The sequence below is a fragment of the Sphaeramia orbicularis genome, chromosome 17 (genome assembly GCF_902148855.1).
Source record: "Sphaeramia orbicularis chromosome 17, fSphaOr1.1, whole genome shotgun sequence".
NCBI classification, from domain to species: domain Eukaryota; kingdom Metazoa; phylum Chordata; class Actinopteri; order Kurtiformes; family Apogonidae; genus Sphaeramia; species Sphaeramia orbicularis.
The window spans coordinates 27912863-27930416 of record NC_043973.1 but is presented as its reverse complement, the minus strand read 5'-3'; the positions used below and the strand labels follow the sequence as shown (position 1 = coordinate 27930416).

Below are 17554 nucleotides of genomic sequence, written 5' to 3'. Positions count from 1 at the left end.
AAAAGAGAAAAAGCATTTTCACATATGTTTAAGAAAATAATGCATAGATTTAAAAACAAAAAGCATAATATATAAATAATAGTATAAAAAAGTAAATAAATTAATAAAAATAACAAATCTGACAAATATAAATAAATAAATGCAACAGAGAGTTCAGTCAATATTAAAGAATTGTTTATAAATAGCCAAGGTGTTAGAGCTTTTTTTTTTTTTTTTAATAGATAAATTCTAAAGATTTAACATAATTTTCAAATTTCAGTGGGAAGATTTTAAAATTTGGGTGTGTTTTAGTATATTTGTTTATTTATATATATATATATGAAATTTTCCAAATAACATGAACAAATTTACAACAAATTCTAAATTGTGAATATCATGTTTAAAATATGTAATTACATTTTGGGATGTTATAGTTATCTCATTATTACTTTTAGATATGATATATTTTTCAATTTTGGACTATAAATTAGAAGAATGATCTCTATTTTGTTGAATTATGCGCTACTGATTGTGTAATGACGTCCACTCAAGCGCGAGCTAAAAAAACACTCACTCCACCCACGTGTTGTAATATTATCGAGCAGTGCATTGTGGGATTTCAATATGGAGCTCTTGTAGTTGTTACGGCGTCCTACGTAATGTAGCTTTACAGTTATTTTTTGGGAGGACAAGACACTTCATTTTATCTCACTATTTACACATAGGACCGTGAACATTATGGGGGTGTTGTGCTTAGTGAGAGGTGCGTTCACGTCCGTCGGCAATCTCGGTTTTTACGCCAGAAAGTTCACCGGTCGACATTTGTGCGTTACGTTTCACAACAGTGTTCGTGTCAGGAGGTACAGCGAGGACACGGCGAAGGGTGGAAGTAACCGGGGACAGTATGTGTGTTACCACCTTCCCCACAGAACACTGGTAAAAATCCACGGACAGGACACCGGCGCATTTCTTCAGGGAATCATTACCAACGACATGAGGCTGTTGGAGGAGAATGAAAACACAGTCATTTATTCACACATGCTCAATGTCCAAGGCAGGACTCTGTATGATATTATGTTGTACAGGTAAAACACATCACACCCATCACATTCAGTTTACACATTCAGTGTAGGTGTGGCTGCTTTCCTTATCACTGTGACGCAGGAGCTGACTCTGGTACAAAGCCAGTATCTGAGTCTGCAGGATGGATTAAAGAATAAACACTCTGTTACACTTTAATTCAAGTTTAGGACAGTTTAATCTGCCTTTTCCTTTACCTGCTAACTTGGTTGACCTATTAAACCAGGGGCCACTTTTCAGCCCGATTTGACCTCAGGTGGGCCAGACCAGTAAATAATAGCATAATAACCTATAAATAATAACAATAATGACAACAGTTTTAGTGGGAAAAAAAATGAAGAAAGAAATAAAGAAAATCCTTACTATTATAAACTATCCAAACAATAAAGATCTGAATAACCTAAAAAAAAAAAAAAAAAAAAAAAAAGAAATTTCTTAAGAAAAATAAGTGCAATTTTAACAATATTATGCCTTAACTTATCATTTCTACATGTGCATTACGGATAGGAGCTACAAAGACACTAAACACTTAGTAACAGGCAGAAAATGTTTAAAATTCTGCTTAATTTTCTTTAGACATTTCAAGTTGGTCATATTTGTTCAGGTTATTCACATTTTATTGTTACAGGATAGTTTGTAAATGTAAATATTTTCCTAATTTAATGTTATTTTTTGCACTAAAACAAAGACAAACATTTGAAGTTGTCATTATTTATAGGCTGAGTGCAATTTTTTTTTTTTTCACATCAAATCCAGAAGAAAATATGGAGTCATTATTTTTTGTAGGTTATTATGCTATTATTTTACATGAGATCATATTGTATGTATCTGTTTGTGGAAAACCTGAAATAAAATGAGTTCCACTGCCTTGACTGTGGAATTTTTGCACTTTGTAAATTCATCCCACGGGCTGCATTGGAACCTTTGGCGGGCTGCATTTGGCCCCTGGGCCACATGTTTGAGACCCCTGTATAAACCCACCCCTCGGCCATTATAAAACTCAAATTTTATTGTATTTTATTCTGTTTTCTTTATGCTCTCCTTCCCCATTACATACAGTATCTATATGACTCCTATAAGACTCCTGCTCCTCTATGATTAAAAAGATAACTTTAAAGTACTAAGTATATATAGTACTGTAAGTGTTACAGTGGTGTATTTGGTTTAGGATAAGGAGTTGATATTTACAATATAAAAGTCCTTTGAGATTCCATTTCAGCCATAAAACCGATTCAGTCAAAATCTGAAAAATGGTTGACCAATTTTCCAGTCATGGAAAACATATGGAAAATGAGAAAAAAGGTCAGTTGTCCTGGAAATAGTTACATTATCCTGGGAAATTATTTATCCTCCTCCTGCCTTGTGACCTTGTATGCCTAAACTGAGATGAAACAAAGGAAATTGTTTTTAAGTAATTTACTGAAAATATACAAATATTTTTAGAAGAAGTGCAGGAGAGAAAGTAAGAGAGAAGAGAAAGTTGAGTTGGGAATTTCCCAGTGGAACATTGTAACTCCAGTTTGTCTTGCTAATGAAGTGCTACGCTATAATCTGTGGGTGTGTTTGCATTATTCTATGATACATTTGTCATAATTGTTTTTCATAGATATATTATAGCCATAGACTGCACATCAAATGTCTGAGTAATAAACATAGAAACAATCTGCGTAAATGCAAGTTACAACGGTAGAAAAGAACACTTCCAAAGAATGAGGGGGGCAGGGGAATAGAGTAGTGTATGACGTGATATCTTGTCTCTGTAGTGGCTGAAAATGTCCTGGAAAATAATTTCAGGGAAAGAGTGGGAACCCTGAGATTGTTTCCTTGACTTGGAATGTTAGAGAGTTGCAATAATCAATTAACTAGTTGAAATGAAGTAAAGAAGAAGAAAAGAAGAAAATAAAGGCTCAGAGACAAGTGGAATTAAGGCATGCTACATTTGGCAGAAAAAAAATCACATAATGCATTCATGTACTTAAGTACATGCCTATACTTTTTATAGCTTCTGCTGTAATGCTTTTAATGTTTTTTGTAAAGCACTTTGAATCGTCTCATACATGAAATGTGCTATAGAAATAAACTTGCCTTGCCTTACACATTAGAAAAGGAGTGCGAGGAGGTTCAGAACATATATTCTCACCCCTTCTCCATAAGTTAATCATTACTATTTATCCAACTTCCTCATTCAGATTATATTAGATATTATGATTAGCAATTGTTGACTTGAATTAATGAAATATTTTGATCATCGATAATTGTTTTAAGTAATTAAAAAAAAAAAAAATCCATCTGCTTATTTCTGACTATATTCTTATTTCCTGAATATCCTCATTGACAGTAAACAATTTTTTTGTACACTAGACACAACAATTAAGGGTATCATTTTGTGCTTTTGGAAACACTTTCTCACCACTTTCTGACATTTTACAGACCAAAAAATTAATTTACTATTCGGGAAAATAATGGAGAGATTAATCAATACTGGAAATAATCATTAGTTTTGGTTCTATAAAAAATGCAACCAGAGATTAAAGGGACTTGATATAATTTTACAGTGTGTGCCCATAGTACTCAGACTATTTGGACCAATTGCTAGTACAATAAACAGCTGCATATGTAATACCAGTGAGATACAAAATTGCTGAAATGAACATGTATATTTAACACTATTATGTCTGCATTACCTCTGTTTGCGTGAGTGGATTTATTTCATCTTCACTGCTTGTTCATGTATGTGCTGTTTTACCTCAGGAGGGGTCTAATGAGGGTAAAATAAACTTGTATTAAATTTCTAAGATCCTTCCACAGCAGACACAACAACAATGCAACCTGCACTACAGATATATCAACAGTGATTTTTTTTTGCATTTATGGTCCTTGAAGAATAATCAGCAGCTAACACGATCATCTCTAAAAGGCATTTAATTGGTCAGTCATCCACCAACTAATGGCTGATAAATTGTTGATTCTGCTACTAATACACACAGGTTGTATTAATATCAACCAGAATTCCCTCTGTAGCTTGTATGCTATTATAAATAACACCATAACTGTGTTGCACTTTAAATTTTAACCCATTTTTATTAGGAGTGAATATAAACCCAGTATCATCAATAATATGCATGTGTCATACTATAGTCTGTCATATTTAACCCCTTGTAAATGGACTCACAAAGATGTATACTCATGCCCTGTCTGCTGGATAACAGGAAGAAAATGTATTCATTTTTATGGAAAATAATATTTTTTCCCCTTTTTCCTATTCCCTTTCAGCATGATGGAAGCTGATGCATTTCGTGGGGTTCTCCTGGAGTGTGACAGCACAGTTAAGGACTCACTCTTGAAACACTTGAAGGTGTTTAAAATACGCCGTAAGGTCAACATAAACCCATGTCCAGAGCTCTCTGTATGGGCAGTGTTACCCCAACAAAAAACAGGTCAAGAAGACATAAAGCCTGAGCTCTCTGCCCCAGAAAAGGCTGTGGTATGGGAGGCTGACCCTAGAACTCAGGGAATGGGCTGGAGATTGGTGACGAACTCTCAGGTCGACCCCTTAGATATCATCACGTCATGTCAGAAAGGAAACACAGAGGAGTATCACAGACATCGATATGCAATAGGTAAGACCAAATATGGAAAAATTAGACCAAATAATAGAAAAGGTTTATGGAGTTGTACTCAGATGTGACAGGTTTTGTTTGTTTCCTCTGCTGTTGTGGTGTAGGGCTGCCTGAGGGAGTGAAGGACCTTCCTCCTGGAGTGGCACTACCACTGGAGTCAAATATCGTCTACATGCAGGGCATCAGTTTTAGCAAGGGCTGTTACATCGGCCAAGAGCTCACAGCCAGGACTCATCACACTGGAGTGATTCGGAAACGCCTGATGCCAGTTCGCTTGTCAGCTCCAGTTGAAGACCTTGAGGAAGGAACTGCCCTGCACACAGAGTCAGGGAAGCCAGCTGGGAAGCACCGCGCCGGGGTTGGAGAGCTGGGACTGAGTCTAATCCGCACAGCTCATGCCAAAGAAGTATTGACGGTCAAATCCTCTGATGACACAACAGTAACACTTGAGGCCTCTGTGCCAGACTGGTGGCCTAAAGATGAGAAAACCAACTGAAGGAGAGCATGTTTTATAGTTCCCTAAATGTGACATCCATCACAACTGACACTTTTTGTCAAGAACCCTGAAGTACAGTATGTTACACTGTCATTGCTTATGTGATGCGGATTCATTGGAGTATTTCCGTTGTTTGGAATAATATCTACACTGAGAATTATTTTGTCTAAAGTTAAGTCTAAGTTAATTATTATTAATAACAGAATTCTATTATGTTACTTACTGCAGCACTATGTAACAAAATGGACATATTTTCCCATCAGTGGTTGTTTAATAAATTTCCCGGTTGACATCAAGTTGTTTATTTTCATATTTATTTTTTTTATTTTATCTGTCAGTGCAAAGACGACTCCAAACATTCACAAGCCATATTTCAGTTTGAAATACATCTCAAACTGTCATAGGTGTAGTAGCACCTCTGTCGTCATTCTCACATTACACTTTACACATTGGCACTTTTCATTCAAGCTATGTCCAGGTGATTATGACATTGTTAACACACCACAGATCATTTTACTCCTGATAAAGGAGATGCTGCCCTCTTGTGGATTGTATGGTGTCTCGAATTTGCTGTAACATGGTTTCAGGCTGCAAAGTCAGTGTTGAATGATCGAGCCGCTTAAAGTCTTCATTACAGAGCAAACACTCAATAGTATGAGCTACTCTTTGTAGGTCAAAAGCTGCATGATAAGGTCCAAGGGTGGTGAGGGTCTCTGAGAGATGTCGTGGGTATTCTGATGAATCTCCAGAAGAGCAAGCGTTCAGGAAAGCCATTCGGTTGTCTGCAATAATTTTCAGGAATGACGCAAATTCCCCATAATCAATACCTGAGCAGGCCTTCATGATGACCTGAAAAGTAAAAGAACAACACTGAATCTGGATTATATCTTAACAGAGCAGTCATTATTGTCGACAGCGTCATCTCTCAGGTACCTGACAGTGCTGATGCCACGAGTCCATGGTGTTTCTCCACTCATCTATCTCTTTCTGCACCGAAGAAAGCTCATTCTGAAGGAACTGCCACATGATATCAATGTTGCAGCCATTCAGCCAATTATGATTAATAGAGATAGTGTCCTCCTGTGAGACAAAAAAAAGACAGATATTACCAACTGGTGATAATAATATTCACATCATTTTGTCTGGAATAAAAAGTAAGTCCTAATTTTGGAGTTGATCCCCAAATCTATTCTACGTACTGTATTATAGGCTCAAATTGGTTGAGACATATTTTATATTTGGGTACTTTCAGTCATCAATTCAATACTGGCCCCTGTGCTCACTGAATGAGGGTGCTATTAAGCTATGAACATGCCTTTTTCGCTATCGCTTTTAATGTATCAACTATTACATATAACCAGTACAAGACAACATGCTCTTTAACCCATAAAGACCCAGCACTACTTTTGTGTCAGTTTCCAAATGAAATTTTCTCTATATAGCTATAACCTCTCTCAGGTGATTTATCACCATTTATTGTAATACTATCTTCTGTATTTTGCATTTTTTGGTTTACCAGACAAATCTCTTCATAAACTGCAACTGGTTCAAAACTCTGCCGCACATATCATCACCAGAACCCCTTCCATGAGTCACATAACACCTGTTCTGCAACAACTCCACTGGCTTCATGTTAAAATTCACATCATATATAAAATTCTACTTCTCACCTTCAAGGCCATAAACCATCTCGCCCCTCAGTAACCTCCTCCACATAAACATTCCCACCCGCAGTCTCAGGTTGTCTTCATCTGTCCAACTCACCCTCCCACCTGCCCGCTTGACTACCATGGGGTCCAGAGCTTTCAGCCGCTCAGCCCCCTGCCTCTGGAATGCCCTCCCGGAACACATAAAAAACTCATGGAACAAAAACAAAAACATGGAGCCTCTGAACGTCCAAATGAATCATATCTGATGACCATGAAAAGATGAATATCTGTATTTTTACACCAATTATTGACATGAATTGATAGGATTAGTGGATCAAAAGGTATTAAACAGTTACATCAGTAGATGGTCTTGGTCGGTGGTGGATGTTTGGGTCTTTATGGGTTAAAGTGTTCTTTAACCAGAACGTTAAAGTGAAAGAAGTTATTCTTACCAGATTATAAACTTGATGGTGCCAGCCACTTGGCACAAAAATGATTTCACCTGCCTCCTGAATAATTTCAAGGGGTTGACAGGCTTCCTCAGAGTGTGGGTAAAGACCTCTGTCCCGAAGTTCAGATGACGTTACATCATAAGCAAGGTTGCCATGGGTGTCTCGTAAAAACTCTTCCTGACCTGGGGGATAAAGGAGCCATTTCTTCCTGCCACAAATGTTTGCGGACCAGCTGTAGGAGCGGAACACATCTGCATGGAATGGGGTCCTGGTGACAAAAAGCAAGCGTTAGAAAAAAAACAAAAATCAAACTATTACCACTATTATTATTATTATTGCCAACATCATATTTTCTGTTGCACACCATGAGCCTTTGGGTCCCATGTAGACAAACCGGTAATCATCTACTTCAAGTGTATCCCAGTATTCATTAAGCCAGTCAGAGGTGAAGAAGACTGGTGTGGAGTAAACATTGTGTTCTGGGAAGTCCCTATAGAAAAAGAATAGACAAATTAATCATAAGGAAGAAGTACATATTTTTCACATTTCAACATATGAAAGAAAAATACTACTGGTCTATGGTGAAGTAGTTTGATACCTTGCCATGTGCCAGTCTTTAAGATAGAGGCATCCTTTAGGTGATGAGTGTCCATTCTGAATGTATTCTTTCCAGTAGTGGATAAATTCTTTGAAAGGCATTACTTGTTTAGGGTTTGCATTGTACTCCTTGGCATTGCAGTTTGCAACGGGAACAGGCGTCTCATCTGTAATAAATTGAAAAAAAAAAAAAAGTATATTAAATGATATGCAACAGCTGCATATGTAAGTTAACATATCAGTACAAAGGTGATTTACCAATTCTGAAAGCAGTTTCTGGAAATTTGGCTTGCCCTCCTCGGTCACCCATTGTTTTCTGCATTCCAGTCTTCAGTAAACCTCCTTGAAAACATACAAGGATGATTCGGAAGCAAGTACTTTTTAAAAAATTTAGAATAGCTCAGCTCCTTATCGATGTAGTCAACAAAATGCGAGGACCAAAACTGCTCATACGACTGCCTTGTAATTTTGACCAGACTACAGCAATTTCGGTACGCCTCCCTGTCCATGATGGTAAACAACACCTCGGCTAATGAGGTTAGCGAGATTAGCTGTCACTGGCCAAGAAAACACGGTTAGTAAAAGCTGACGGGCTTATTTATTTGCCGGTGAAAGGCGCTTTTCTTTTCACGTTTCTTCATTTTCTAGACCGGTTAACCTACGCACCTTTCATTTAAGCTAAGGTGTATTTTTTTTTTCTCTATTTCAACAACAGGTCGCTGCTGGTGACTCCATCGCAACGATTGCCATCTATGGTTCCTGAACGACGTCGAAATCGGTCTATTTTTGTCACCACATCATAAAACGGTGCTTATAAATCTTTAAACCTAACACTAAACCTTGTCTTAGTATTTAATAACCGTCACCCAAGCTAAATATAATTATTTACAAACCTTGTCGCTGGTTGAAATTTTTTTTGACAGCGCGTTTTTCCACATCGGACAGTAAAATACTGCCGTACTCAGATGTGACGTCACTTCCGTAATAAACATTCGTGTACTAGCATGGGGTATCGTCATGAACAGGCCAAAACAGCATTATACTCAACTAATGTGTTGTGGCTCGGATAGTGTATCAAGAGGAAGTTGTATACATTAACTGGTTTTACAACATTAAAGGACAAACTTTGTCACGTAATGCGGTCAGTGGATAGAGGACCGTCCTCCATAACTGAGGTCCTTAGTGTGAACGATCAACTGAGCCCCTCTGCTGCTGCCTGGATTCTCATTACACTGTTGTAAGTATGTTATGGGTTAGAACAGGGATAAACATCTCCATATCTGTCTCAGCAGTGTAATAAATAGTAGTTTATATTACATGGGTTATTGTCTAATCTTCTTTGTCCCTTTTGTAGGTGAATCAGTATATATCCTTCCAAAATGAGCAGGGACGTTCCCATCCACAGTTGGCCCGGCTCTTATTACATCAACAGTTGAAAAGATGGGGAAAGTGGCACCTTATCACTCACCAGGACCATGGTGCGATTTGTCTCTAACCAGAGCAAGGAGAGTATTGCCAGTTTTCGCATCTCTCGAATCATGGAAATCAAGATGGAGTCATCCAGCTTTATTTTCAGTACCCTCACAGTGCTTGAGGAGGGCAATGTGAAGCATTGGTTTGGCTCTCTGAAGCCCAACAGAGTGGTGGTTTATAATGTACTAGAGCATTTCTGGAGAGAACGCCTCCTGTCCCCCAGCACAGAAGCCCGTGGTGCTGAGAGTCAGCCGTCTAAAGGCAGAGAGCTGATAAACTTGGTGGCAGGGGCTCAGAGGAGACTGGAGGACACCGGGAGAGTGCTCAGCCATCAGGGAGAGCAGTTTGATAATATGATGCAGGGATTGGAGAAGATTGACTCTGACCTGGGCGTGGCTGATAAGTACATATCAGATATTGTTCTGATTAGTTGGTTGCACATTTTTCTGTGCTTGTGTTTCATACTCACACAGTAACCTGAAGTAACTATTCACCTGTGTAACAAAACAGGTCAAAATGTAATGAATACCAGTAAAATTCTGACACCAATTCCTCCTGTCCCAAATTTTCAGGCTTCTGTCAGAACTGGAGTCTCCTTCTTGGTGGCCCTTTGGTAAACTACCCTGGAAGATTCAGCAGGAAGCCAAGGCTGAGGATGCTGCAAGAGCTGCTGCAGCTGCAGTTGGTCGAGGGCTCTGGGAGGAACAAGGTGATCACTAGCATCCCAGCAGTGGTGTCCAAAGGTGCAGACTCAGACTTGAAGCCCGGATGCTTATTAGTCCTGGTGTCTTCGCTTGAAGTGCGAGACACAAACTGCCAACTTCTTCACCGATTTGAACGGAATGAAATTGATGAAATCAGAGTACACAGTCCCTATGAGATCACTGTTAGACAGCGGTTTATTGGGAAACCGGATATATGCTATCGGCTCCTGTCTGCCAAGATGCCAGAGGCAATGTCAGTGTTAGAGATGCAGTACAAAAAGAAGGTGGAGTTTACTAGTGAATTCACTGCCTTCAGAACAACTCCAGCTTCATCTCCATGTGACGCAGAAGGGACAAGCTGGACTCAAGGTAAGGAAAAGAAATGATGGTAATAATGTTGCCAAATGTCCACTAGATGGTAGCAAAACTCCATGTTTCCACCCCTGTATTTTTTCCAGTGCTCGGTCTGGTGTAAAAACTTTTCAGCCACATGAATTTTGGACAAAGTTATTATTGGTGTCTCTCCTTCACAGAAATGTATTTTGATGAGTCACTTCACCCTGATTGCCTCAGTTGCTGTACTGTGAGTTTACTGTCTGGTTTCCGCATAAACAACATATGCACTCTGTACTTTTTCTCCATCTCCACCCATGGAGTTAGGTTTGCAGCAGAAGTGCCAAGAGACAGAACTCCCACTGGAGGTCTCAGCAGGAGAGGTGTCCCAGCTGCAGGTGCATGTCCTCCAGCCATCTGTCAGTCAGGCTGAGGCCCAGGAACTCAAGCAGGTGAGGTTCAGTGGGACAAGCTGGAATCCAGCTGCTTCTGCGATTCACTATTATTGAATATAGAGCTTTAATTTGTATATGACAACTTACACAAACTCCCAAATAAAGGCAGCTGTTATGGTAAATAATCCCATGGATTTAGTAACATGTACTTTGATAATTCTTTTCCAAACCGCAATTCATCGTAATGATTTTTATTTTTCATCCGGTAGGAGTTAAATGTTAGTTGGTGAGACCGCAAACCAAAGTCCGTACTGGTTTTATGAGAGGAAAAGAGACTTGGTCAGTTGTTTGGTCAAACTGTACAGTGTCTTTCCATTCAGGGCCTTGCACCACTGCAAACTGTTACACACATGGTCTTTGTGGAGATCTACAAAGTGATGCAGGGTTAGACCTACGATTCCCACTCTAATAGGTTGCACAAAACAAAACATTTGGTGTGAACTCTTTGACCCCGGTTGCTTTGTTATAACATGATTTGATACATACAGTATTAAGCTGTAGATTTATTGAGCTTAAAACTTTGAAGGGGCTAAAGTAGGGCTGTTACTAACTAGTATCTTTGATCGGTTATCTCCCCAGTCTACCAGTTTGCTCTTGTATAAAACAAACATTTGAGAGACTGAAACATGTCTGGCATTTTTACAGCTCAGTATATGCCTGCTGACTAATGCTACTCATTGCTTTATAGCCCAATATAAGCATGATGAAATGCATAACAGTAATTTAATCACACATTACTTTGTCTACACACTGCATAAATCGCAAGTTGAGTGTTTTGAATAATATTTAAGTGATCACTGTGCGAAATGGCACACTGAAGTTCACTGTTACTTCAGCCGACTTAATTGCTTTTCAAACAGATTCATTATAGCTGTGACAGCACTGAGTCAGCCGTACAGTTGACTTGTCTATTGTGCTTATAAATGGTGTACTGTCTAGAGCTGATAATAGTTCTAACTTCAAAGTCTTACAGTTTTGACTTAATGCCATGCTTCTGTACACACCCTATTCTTAATGTAATTCATGCCGAGATTAGAATCTACAGACGGTCATCCAGGGTTAAGTACTTGAGTAAATATTCACTTTTGTCCCAGCTTTTTGTTCCATTGCAGGTAAAAGTGAAAACTGGGTCACTTAGAATGATGAAGTGCTTTTACATGTAGTGTGTTACATTTTGTGTTTATTTGCAGTCCTCGAAAATACTGCATTAATTTACAAAACATTAGGTATTTTAGCTCATATTTTTTATATTTAGCTCTAGCCTAAATGTTTGATTTTGTGGATTTCTACATGACTTAAGTCTTTTAACCACTGTATAAGCAGCAGCTAAAAATATTCATGCGAATGGTAAATGCAAGGTATGATGTAGACATTTTACCCCAGTTTAAATTGTAAAGTCACAGACCACAGTGAGTGAATACAGTAGGTTCTTGGTGTGTATTGACATACTACCTGTTTTCAAACTGCTGTCTGGAGCAGTTTTTGTGCTCAGTTGCAATGTCCATGTCCATATTTCCACTGAAAACTGACATAATGTCAGTGTGTGAGCATGCATGTGTGTGTGGAAGCATGTGAAGCATAACATAATATTAGTTTAGAAACCGTGGTGGTGGGGTTTGGAGTGAGTGTTTATTAGGTTTTGCTTGGCACATCACAGTATATTTAGGTTGTTCCATCAACCATAACATACACAGTTGTTGGACCGTGGAGATGTAGTCACAGTATGTCTTAAACTCAGTAAAAGTAGAAAACAAACAGTATTGTATGATATCAAAGATCCCACGAGGCAAGCCAAGATTTCCTTCTGAAATATCTTCTCTTATTTCATATGCTGCATAAAAGTATAAGAAATATTTTTATAACTGCAGCTTGAGTAGCAGTTATTTCATCCTGTTGAATTGTAGCTTTGTTTTTTTATGTGAAAACATTTAGTAGAAAGAAGACAGAGAATAATATTCTGTATGTAAATGTCTTTACACATGATACTTAAATCACTGTCTGTCCATCCTGGGTGAGGGATCCTTCCTTTCTGGCCCTAGCTGAGGTTTCTTCCATTTTTTGGCTGTTAAAGGGTTATTTTGGGTGAACTTTTTCCTCACTTGAACTGAGGTTTGAAGAGCTGAGGTGTTTTATTTTGTATGGAGGCACATTTCCGACACTGGGCTGCATCAGTTTATTTGTTTATTTTTATTAAACCTTTATTTAACCAGGTGAGTCAATGGAAAACTGATTCTCATTTTAAATAACAACATAAATCCAAGTCGAATTGAATAGATACGTGTTAAATTCAAAATAAATTAGGAACACCAAACCCATGTACTCCTCTTCTACTGATATGCTAACCCTGCTGTATCTTCTCACCTCTTCACATTTGGTTAAACCATTTTATGTTTGTTTTAATATTAAATCTCTGGTCCTTAGTTGTCGACGTCCACTTGGAACCAGAGTGTAACTACTTACACTCTGTATATGTCTGAAGAGTGACACAATTTGCAATTCCTAAATAACTGATGCAATATTTTTTGTTAAACCCTTTGAATGAAAGCTGAAAGTCCACACAGTGGTGGTGTTCATAGGCAAAATTACAAAATTTGTGTCACTGTCCAAATATATAAGGACCTCACTGTAAATGAATGTGCATGGGTACTCATTGGACTGTGTTTATATGTGTGTGTTTGTGCAGATGCTGATGCAGCTGAAGAACCTGGCTTTGGAGGCGGAGACAGAACTGGAACGGCAGGATGAAGTTCTGGATGTCCTGACTAGCTCGACTGACCGAGCAACCATGCACATAGAAAAGCACACCTGCCGCATGAAACGACTGCTGTAGCTCTGAAATACACTCCCCATGACCCCTCTGAAAAATGCACTGTAAGAGTTTTTCCCCTCTCCTTACAAGAATCAGACAGTAGAAGAACACTAGGATACAGCTGTAGAATCGTTTGTTGTACGGTTTAAATGCTTCAAGGCGAAATGTGTAGCAATGTTAAGGAAAGTCCAAGTCTAATTGATTTTTTTTTTACCTCCAGAACTTAAATGGATTTTCACATAGCTTAAAAAATTACCACCTTCACACATCTTTTTGGTTGCCTATGTCTGTGATATCAGCCTGTAGACACGATGGTTTTTCGGACAAAATCTTGAGTGCCTCAGTGCCTCTTCCCTGCTCCTCTACAGCAGTCACAACTTATAACACTTCACTAGCTACTGTCAGCTTAGAAGTGGAGTCTGCTAAAGTAAGCAAACCATCGGCTCCCAGCGTAACACAGAATTTGTCACAAACTCCACAGAAGCTCAAGAATAGACACTTGAGTCTACTGGCTGCAGTTTTCTGAACGTTACACACTGTACTTTTTAATAGGACTTGTGTCTAATTTGCTGGTTTACTGACATGATACGACACTAAGTGATTTCTGGGAAGTCCAGTAAGTATGATCATGGTGGTAAAAGTGATGTCGCATTTAACACATATTTTACTGTCACTTTCCTGAAAGAGACAAGTCAGTGCCTACAAATGTATGTGATATGTTTTTTTAGAAAACTGTTAGACTGTTAGTGGGATAATGAGTCAGTAGTCTGCCCTCTGTGCATTCAGGGTTAGTATTTGGCTACATGGGCTTCGTATGGCTTCCCATTTAAGTAGCACAAACTTTGTAAAGTCCTGTTTGCACAGGATTAGTATAACCTGTGGGCTCCTGGTGATTTGGAAATGAAATCCCCCACATCACTGTTTCATGTGGCACATTTGCATCGGATAAGCAAATTCCGTTTTTTGCTCAAATTTTCTGACATTATTCCCAAGTTCAGATGTGAAGGACAGGTTCAGGTGTTTAAAGATTGAAAAAAAACTTCCCTCCTTTTTATGTCATCCATCTCATCATCTTTTGAGATGTCAGTCATCACCAGTGCAGCCTCCATCAGCCTCAACCCTGAAAAAGGCCAAAGAAATGCAGAGGAAACAAAAATATTGAAAATTCCACCAAATCTCATAGAGTCACACTGGTCTAATATTACCACAGGACCACTGAGTTCACTGAAATACAGTATGTAATTTACAGTGGAATTCTATGATTTACAGATGTTTCAGATTTGCATTAAGATCATAGATGACCTCTGTTATCATACATTACATGATGCTCACAGGCAGTAACCGGTCCCACGCAAATAGAACTAAAGTCACTATTATGAGTGATCATATTGAACTGATATGCTAAATCACAGCTAAACTTGCATATTTTATTTTAGAATTTAAAAATGCATTATTATTATTATTATTATTATTATTATTATTATTATTATTATTATTATTATTATTATTATGACATAGGGAAAAGGGAGTAGTTTTTAGCACCTGAATACCGTAAAGTCTGAGATTCAATGCATTGTAGTTGGACTGAAGGAAGTGACGTCACATTTTTGGCAATGTGCAACATACCGTTCAGACATACAAACTTAAGAAAGTAAGGATGGACAGAACAACCCTCAGTGTACATTATTCCGTCCAAATGAGAATAAACAGTTAGTAAAGGGTCTGATGATGCAAGAGAAAAACTACAGTCTGCCCTTTTCCATCATCGATAATGACTACAGCAAAAGAAAGGACAATCAAGGAAAGTTACATTTATTCTTTGCAAAAACAAGCTGCATGTTGTTAAAAGAGAGTTAAAAAAATATCCATTAGAATTATTTTTAGAATGATAGATGAAGGTTTCAGTCGCACTGTCACAGTGAAATCAATCTTCCTAAAAGTTTCTATAACCATCTCTGTCCTGAAGCCTGTCTCCTGGTTCTCACTCAGATTTTTTGGACATAGTTTCTCCGTGGTTTACTGTTGCATGTCTCCATATTACTACTGTGTACAGAACTGGATATATCCCATCATTAGCTGTATTTATCAAAACACTGTAAGTCCTGGGACTCAAACGGAACAGAAAGCATTCGCTCTCTCTGCCTTTTTCTGTTGCTACATTTTTTTTATGCCAAATAACTTACATTAAGGTCTGCATCTAATGCATATGTCTTGATAAAGAATGATAATATTTAAAAACTGTAAATGACTGACCCTTATTGTAATTCTGTAACATTATTGTGGCCTGTTATCTCTGTGAACTCGTACTGCGCTGTTAGTTGAAATACCTGTATATTTTTTAAATATAATTTCAGTGTGGTGTAAACGTGTCTTTTTGCTGATAATACCAAATTAATCTGGATACTTTATACAACTACACGATTAACTGTAAATAGAAGGGATAAAAGTCCTTTTTCATTTCTTCACAATGAAAAAAGCAGGGATTGTAAGTAACTGAATTCTAATGTATGAGTGTTTTTTTTCCAAGCCATCACTGTTGAAAGTCTGTGCAATGATATTAGTTGCAAAAATGAATAAATCTGATCTCATAACAGCTGATTTTTTCCTTCAGATCTAATGCTAATCTCATGATTTTTTTTTTTTTTTGTATTGATTAAAAGAATGTGTTTCAGTGAAAGCAGTCACTCAAATGTAGGAACTCAGAGACTTATCACCTTAGAAGCTGACTTTTTTGTGCTACGTAAGCTTCTTAATTTAACAGTTTGCAGTCATCTGAACACATTCATTTATTATATATGAAAAAGCAGAGTGTATGTTAGCTTTAAATGCATCATATGGTCAGATACACATCGGCAAATGCAAATATTCTGTTTAGGCAGTTGCAAGCATGTTACAGATTAAGTGTCAGTGTTGCATTTATGGTTTTTTGTAACCATTTTAAGAGGTTCAAATCCTTCTCTTTGTCTTAAAACTAAGCTTTGAACATAGTATTTTGCCTGTGATATACTTTACTATACAGTATGTTAATGCCACTGTATTGTAAAAATCAGTTTCATAATTGCATTGCCTGTTATTAAATGTATTAATGGATCTTAGTTAAGTTTTAGTACCTTGCTTTAAACATTTTTCCATTATGAGGAACTAAAAGAAAAACCTTATTTCTACTTGAAAAACATTTTTAAAAGGCGCTGTTCTTTTATTTCACCCTAATTTTCTCAACTTCCAGCATGCATTTTATGGATAAACTGTCATCAACGATAAGCACATAATGCTTACAAATGTGTTTTTATCACACGCTTAAGATTTAGTGCCTTGAAATTATTATTAATGGCAAGCTGAGGGTTTTGAACAACGACCTGAGTGGAATCAATAGAATAGTTGAGTTTAAGTATCCTGGCATAAAATGACCATTAAAGCCAAAAAACAACATACGTTATAAACTGGGAAGAAAATTAGGTTTAGTTATTTGGAAGGATTCTGAGCCAGTGAAAAGAGCCTCTTGAATTATAACAAGGCATTATTCCTTAGCAAAAGGTCAAACAGGCAACAATTCTCATAGTGATAAATCGCAAGAGAAAAAGTCAAAATGTGCAAACTAGAAATGGATGCTAATTACTGTTTCAGCCGCTGTGTGTGCTGTTGCATGGAGGTGCTTCACTATGTAACACTGTGCTATTTTATAACATCCTGTTGGCACGTACACGGTTGGCATCAGCTGACCACCCCTGTCAGCTCGCTTTTAACCGGGGGGGGGGTTACTTTATGTCAACAGTGAACCAGATTCAATTTATTTGGCAAGTGGCTGAGCGCTCAATTATGAATCAGGAAGAAGCCGTCCATAGGAGAGTTTGAAAGAAGACTGACAGCCTCACTCAACAGTCTGGTCCTAGTTAGCATGAACTTATCA

General features: G+C 37.8%; 3 protein-coding genes across 3 annotated transcripts; 2 read left to right on the top strand and 1 right to left on the bottom strand.

Annotated features, from left to right (window-relative positions):
* The first annotated feature begins 579 nt into the window (after positions 1-579).
* On the top strand, positions 580-5473 carry iba57 (iron-sulfur cluster assembly factor IBA57). The gene is made up of 3 exons (XM_030159754.1): positions 580-1064; positions 4333-4679; positions 4784-5473. The coding sequence occupies exons 1-3, from the start codon at positions 718-720 to the stop codon at positions 5173-5175; spliced, it is 1086 nt and encodes a 361-aa protein (XP_030015614.1). The 5' UTR covers positions 580-717; the 3' UTR covers positions 5176-5473.
* Positions 5474-5508: 35 nt separating this feature from the next.
* Positions 5509-8827, bottom strand: jmjd4 (jumonji domain containing 4). Its single transcript, XM_030159755.1, is given in 7 exon segments — positions 5509-6024; positions 6109-6255; positions 7277-7544; positions 7641-7766; positions 7875-8040; positions 8119-8196; positions 8199-8827. Coding segments are annotated over 7 exon segments (1305 nt in total). The 5' UTR covers positions 8383-8827; the 3' UTR covers positions 5509-5688.
* A 406-nt stretch (positions 8828-9233) lies between these two features.
* On the top strand, positions 9234-16240 carry snap47 (synaptosome associated protein 47). Its single transcript, XM_030159749.1, is given in 5 exon segments — positions 9234-9749; positions 9919-10006; positions 10008-10419; positions 10711-10835; positions 13522-16240. Coding segments are annotated over 5 exon segments (1269 nt in total). The 5' UTR covers positions 9234-9252; the 3' UTR covers positions 13669-16240.
* Positions 16241-17554: the final 1314 nt, after the last annotated feature.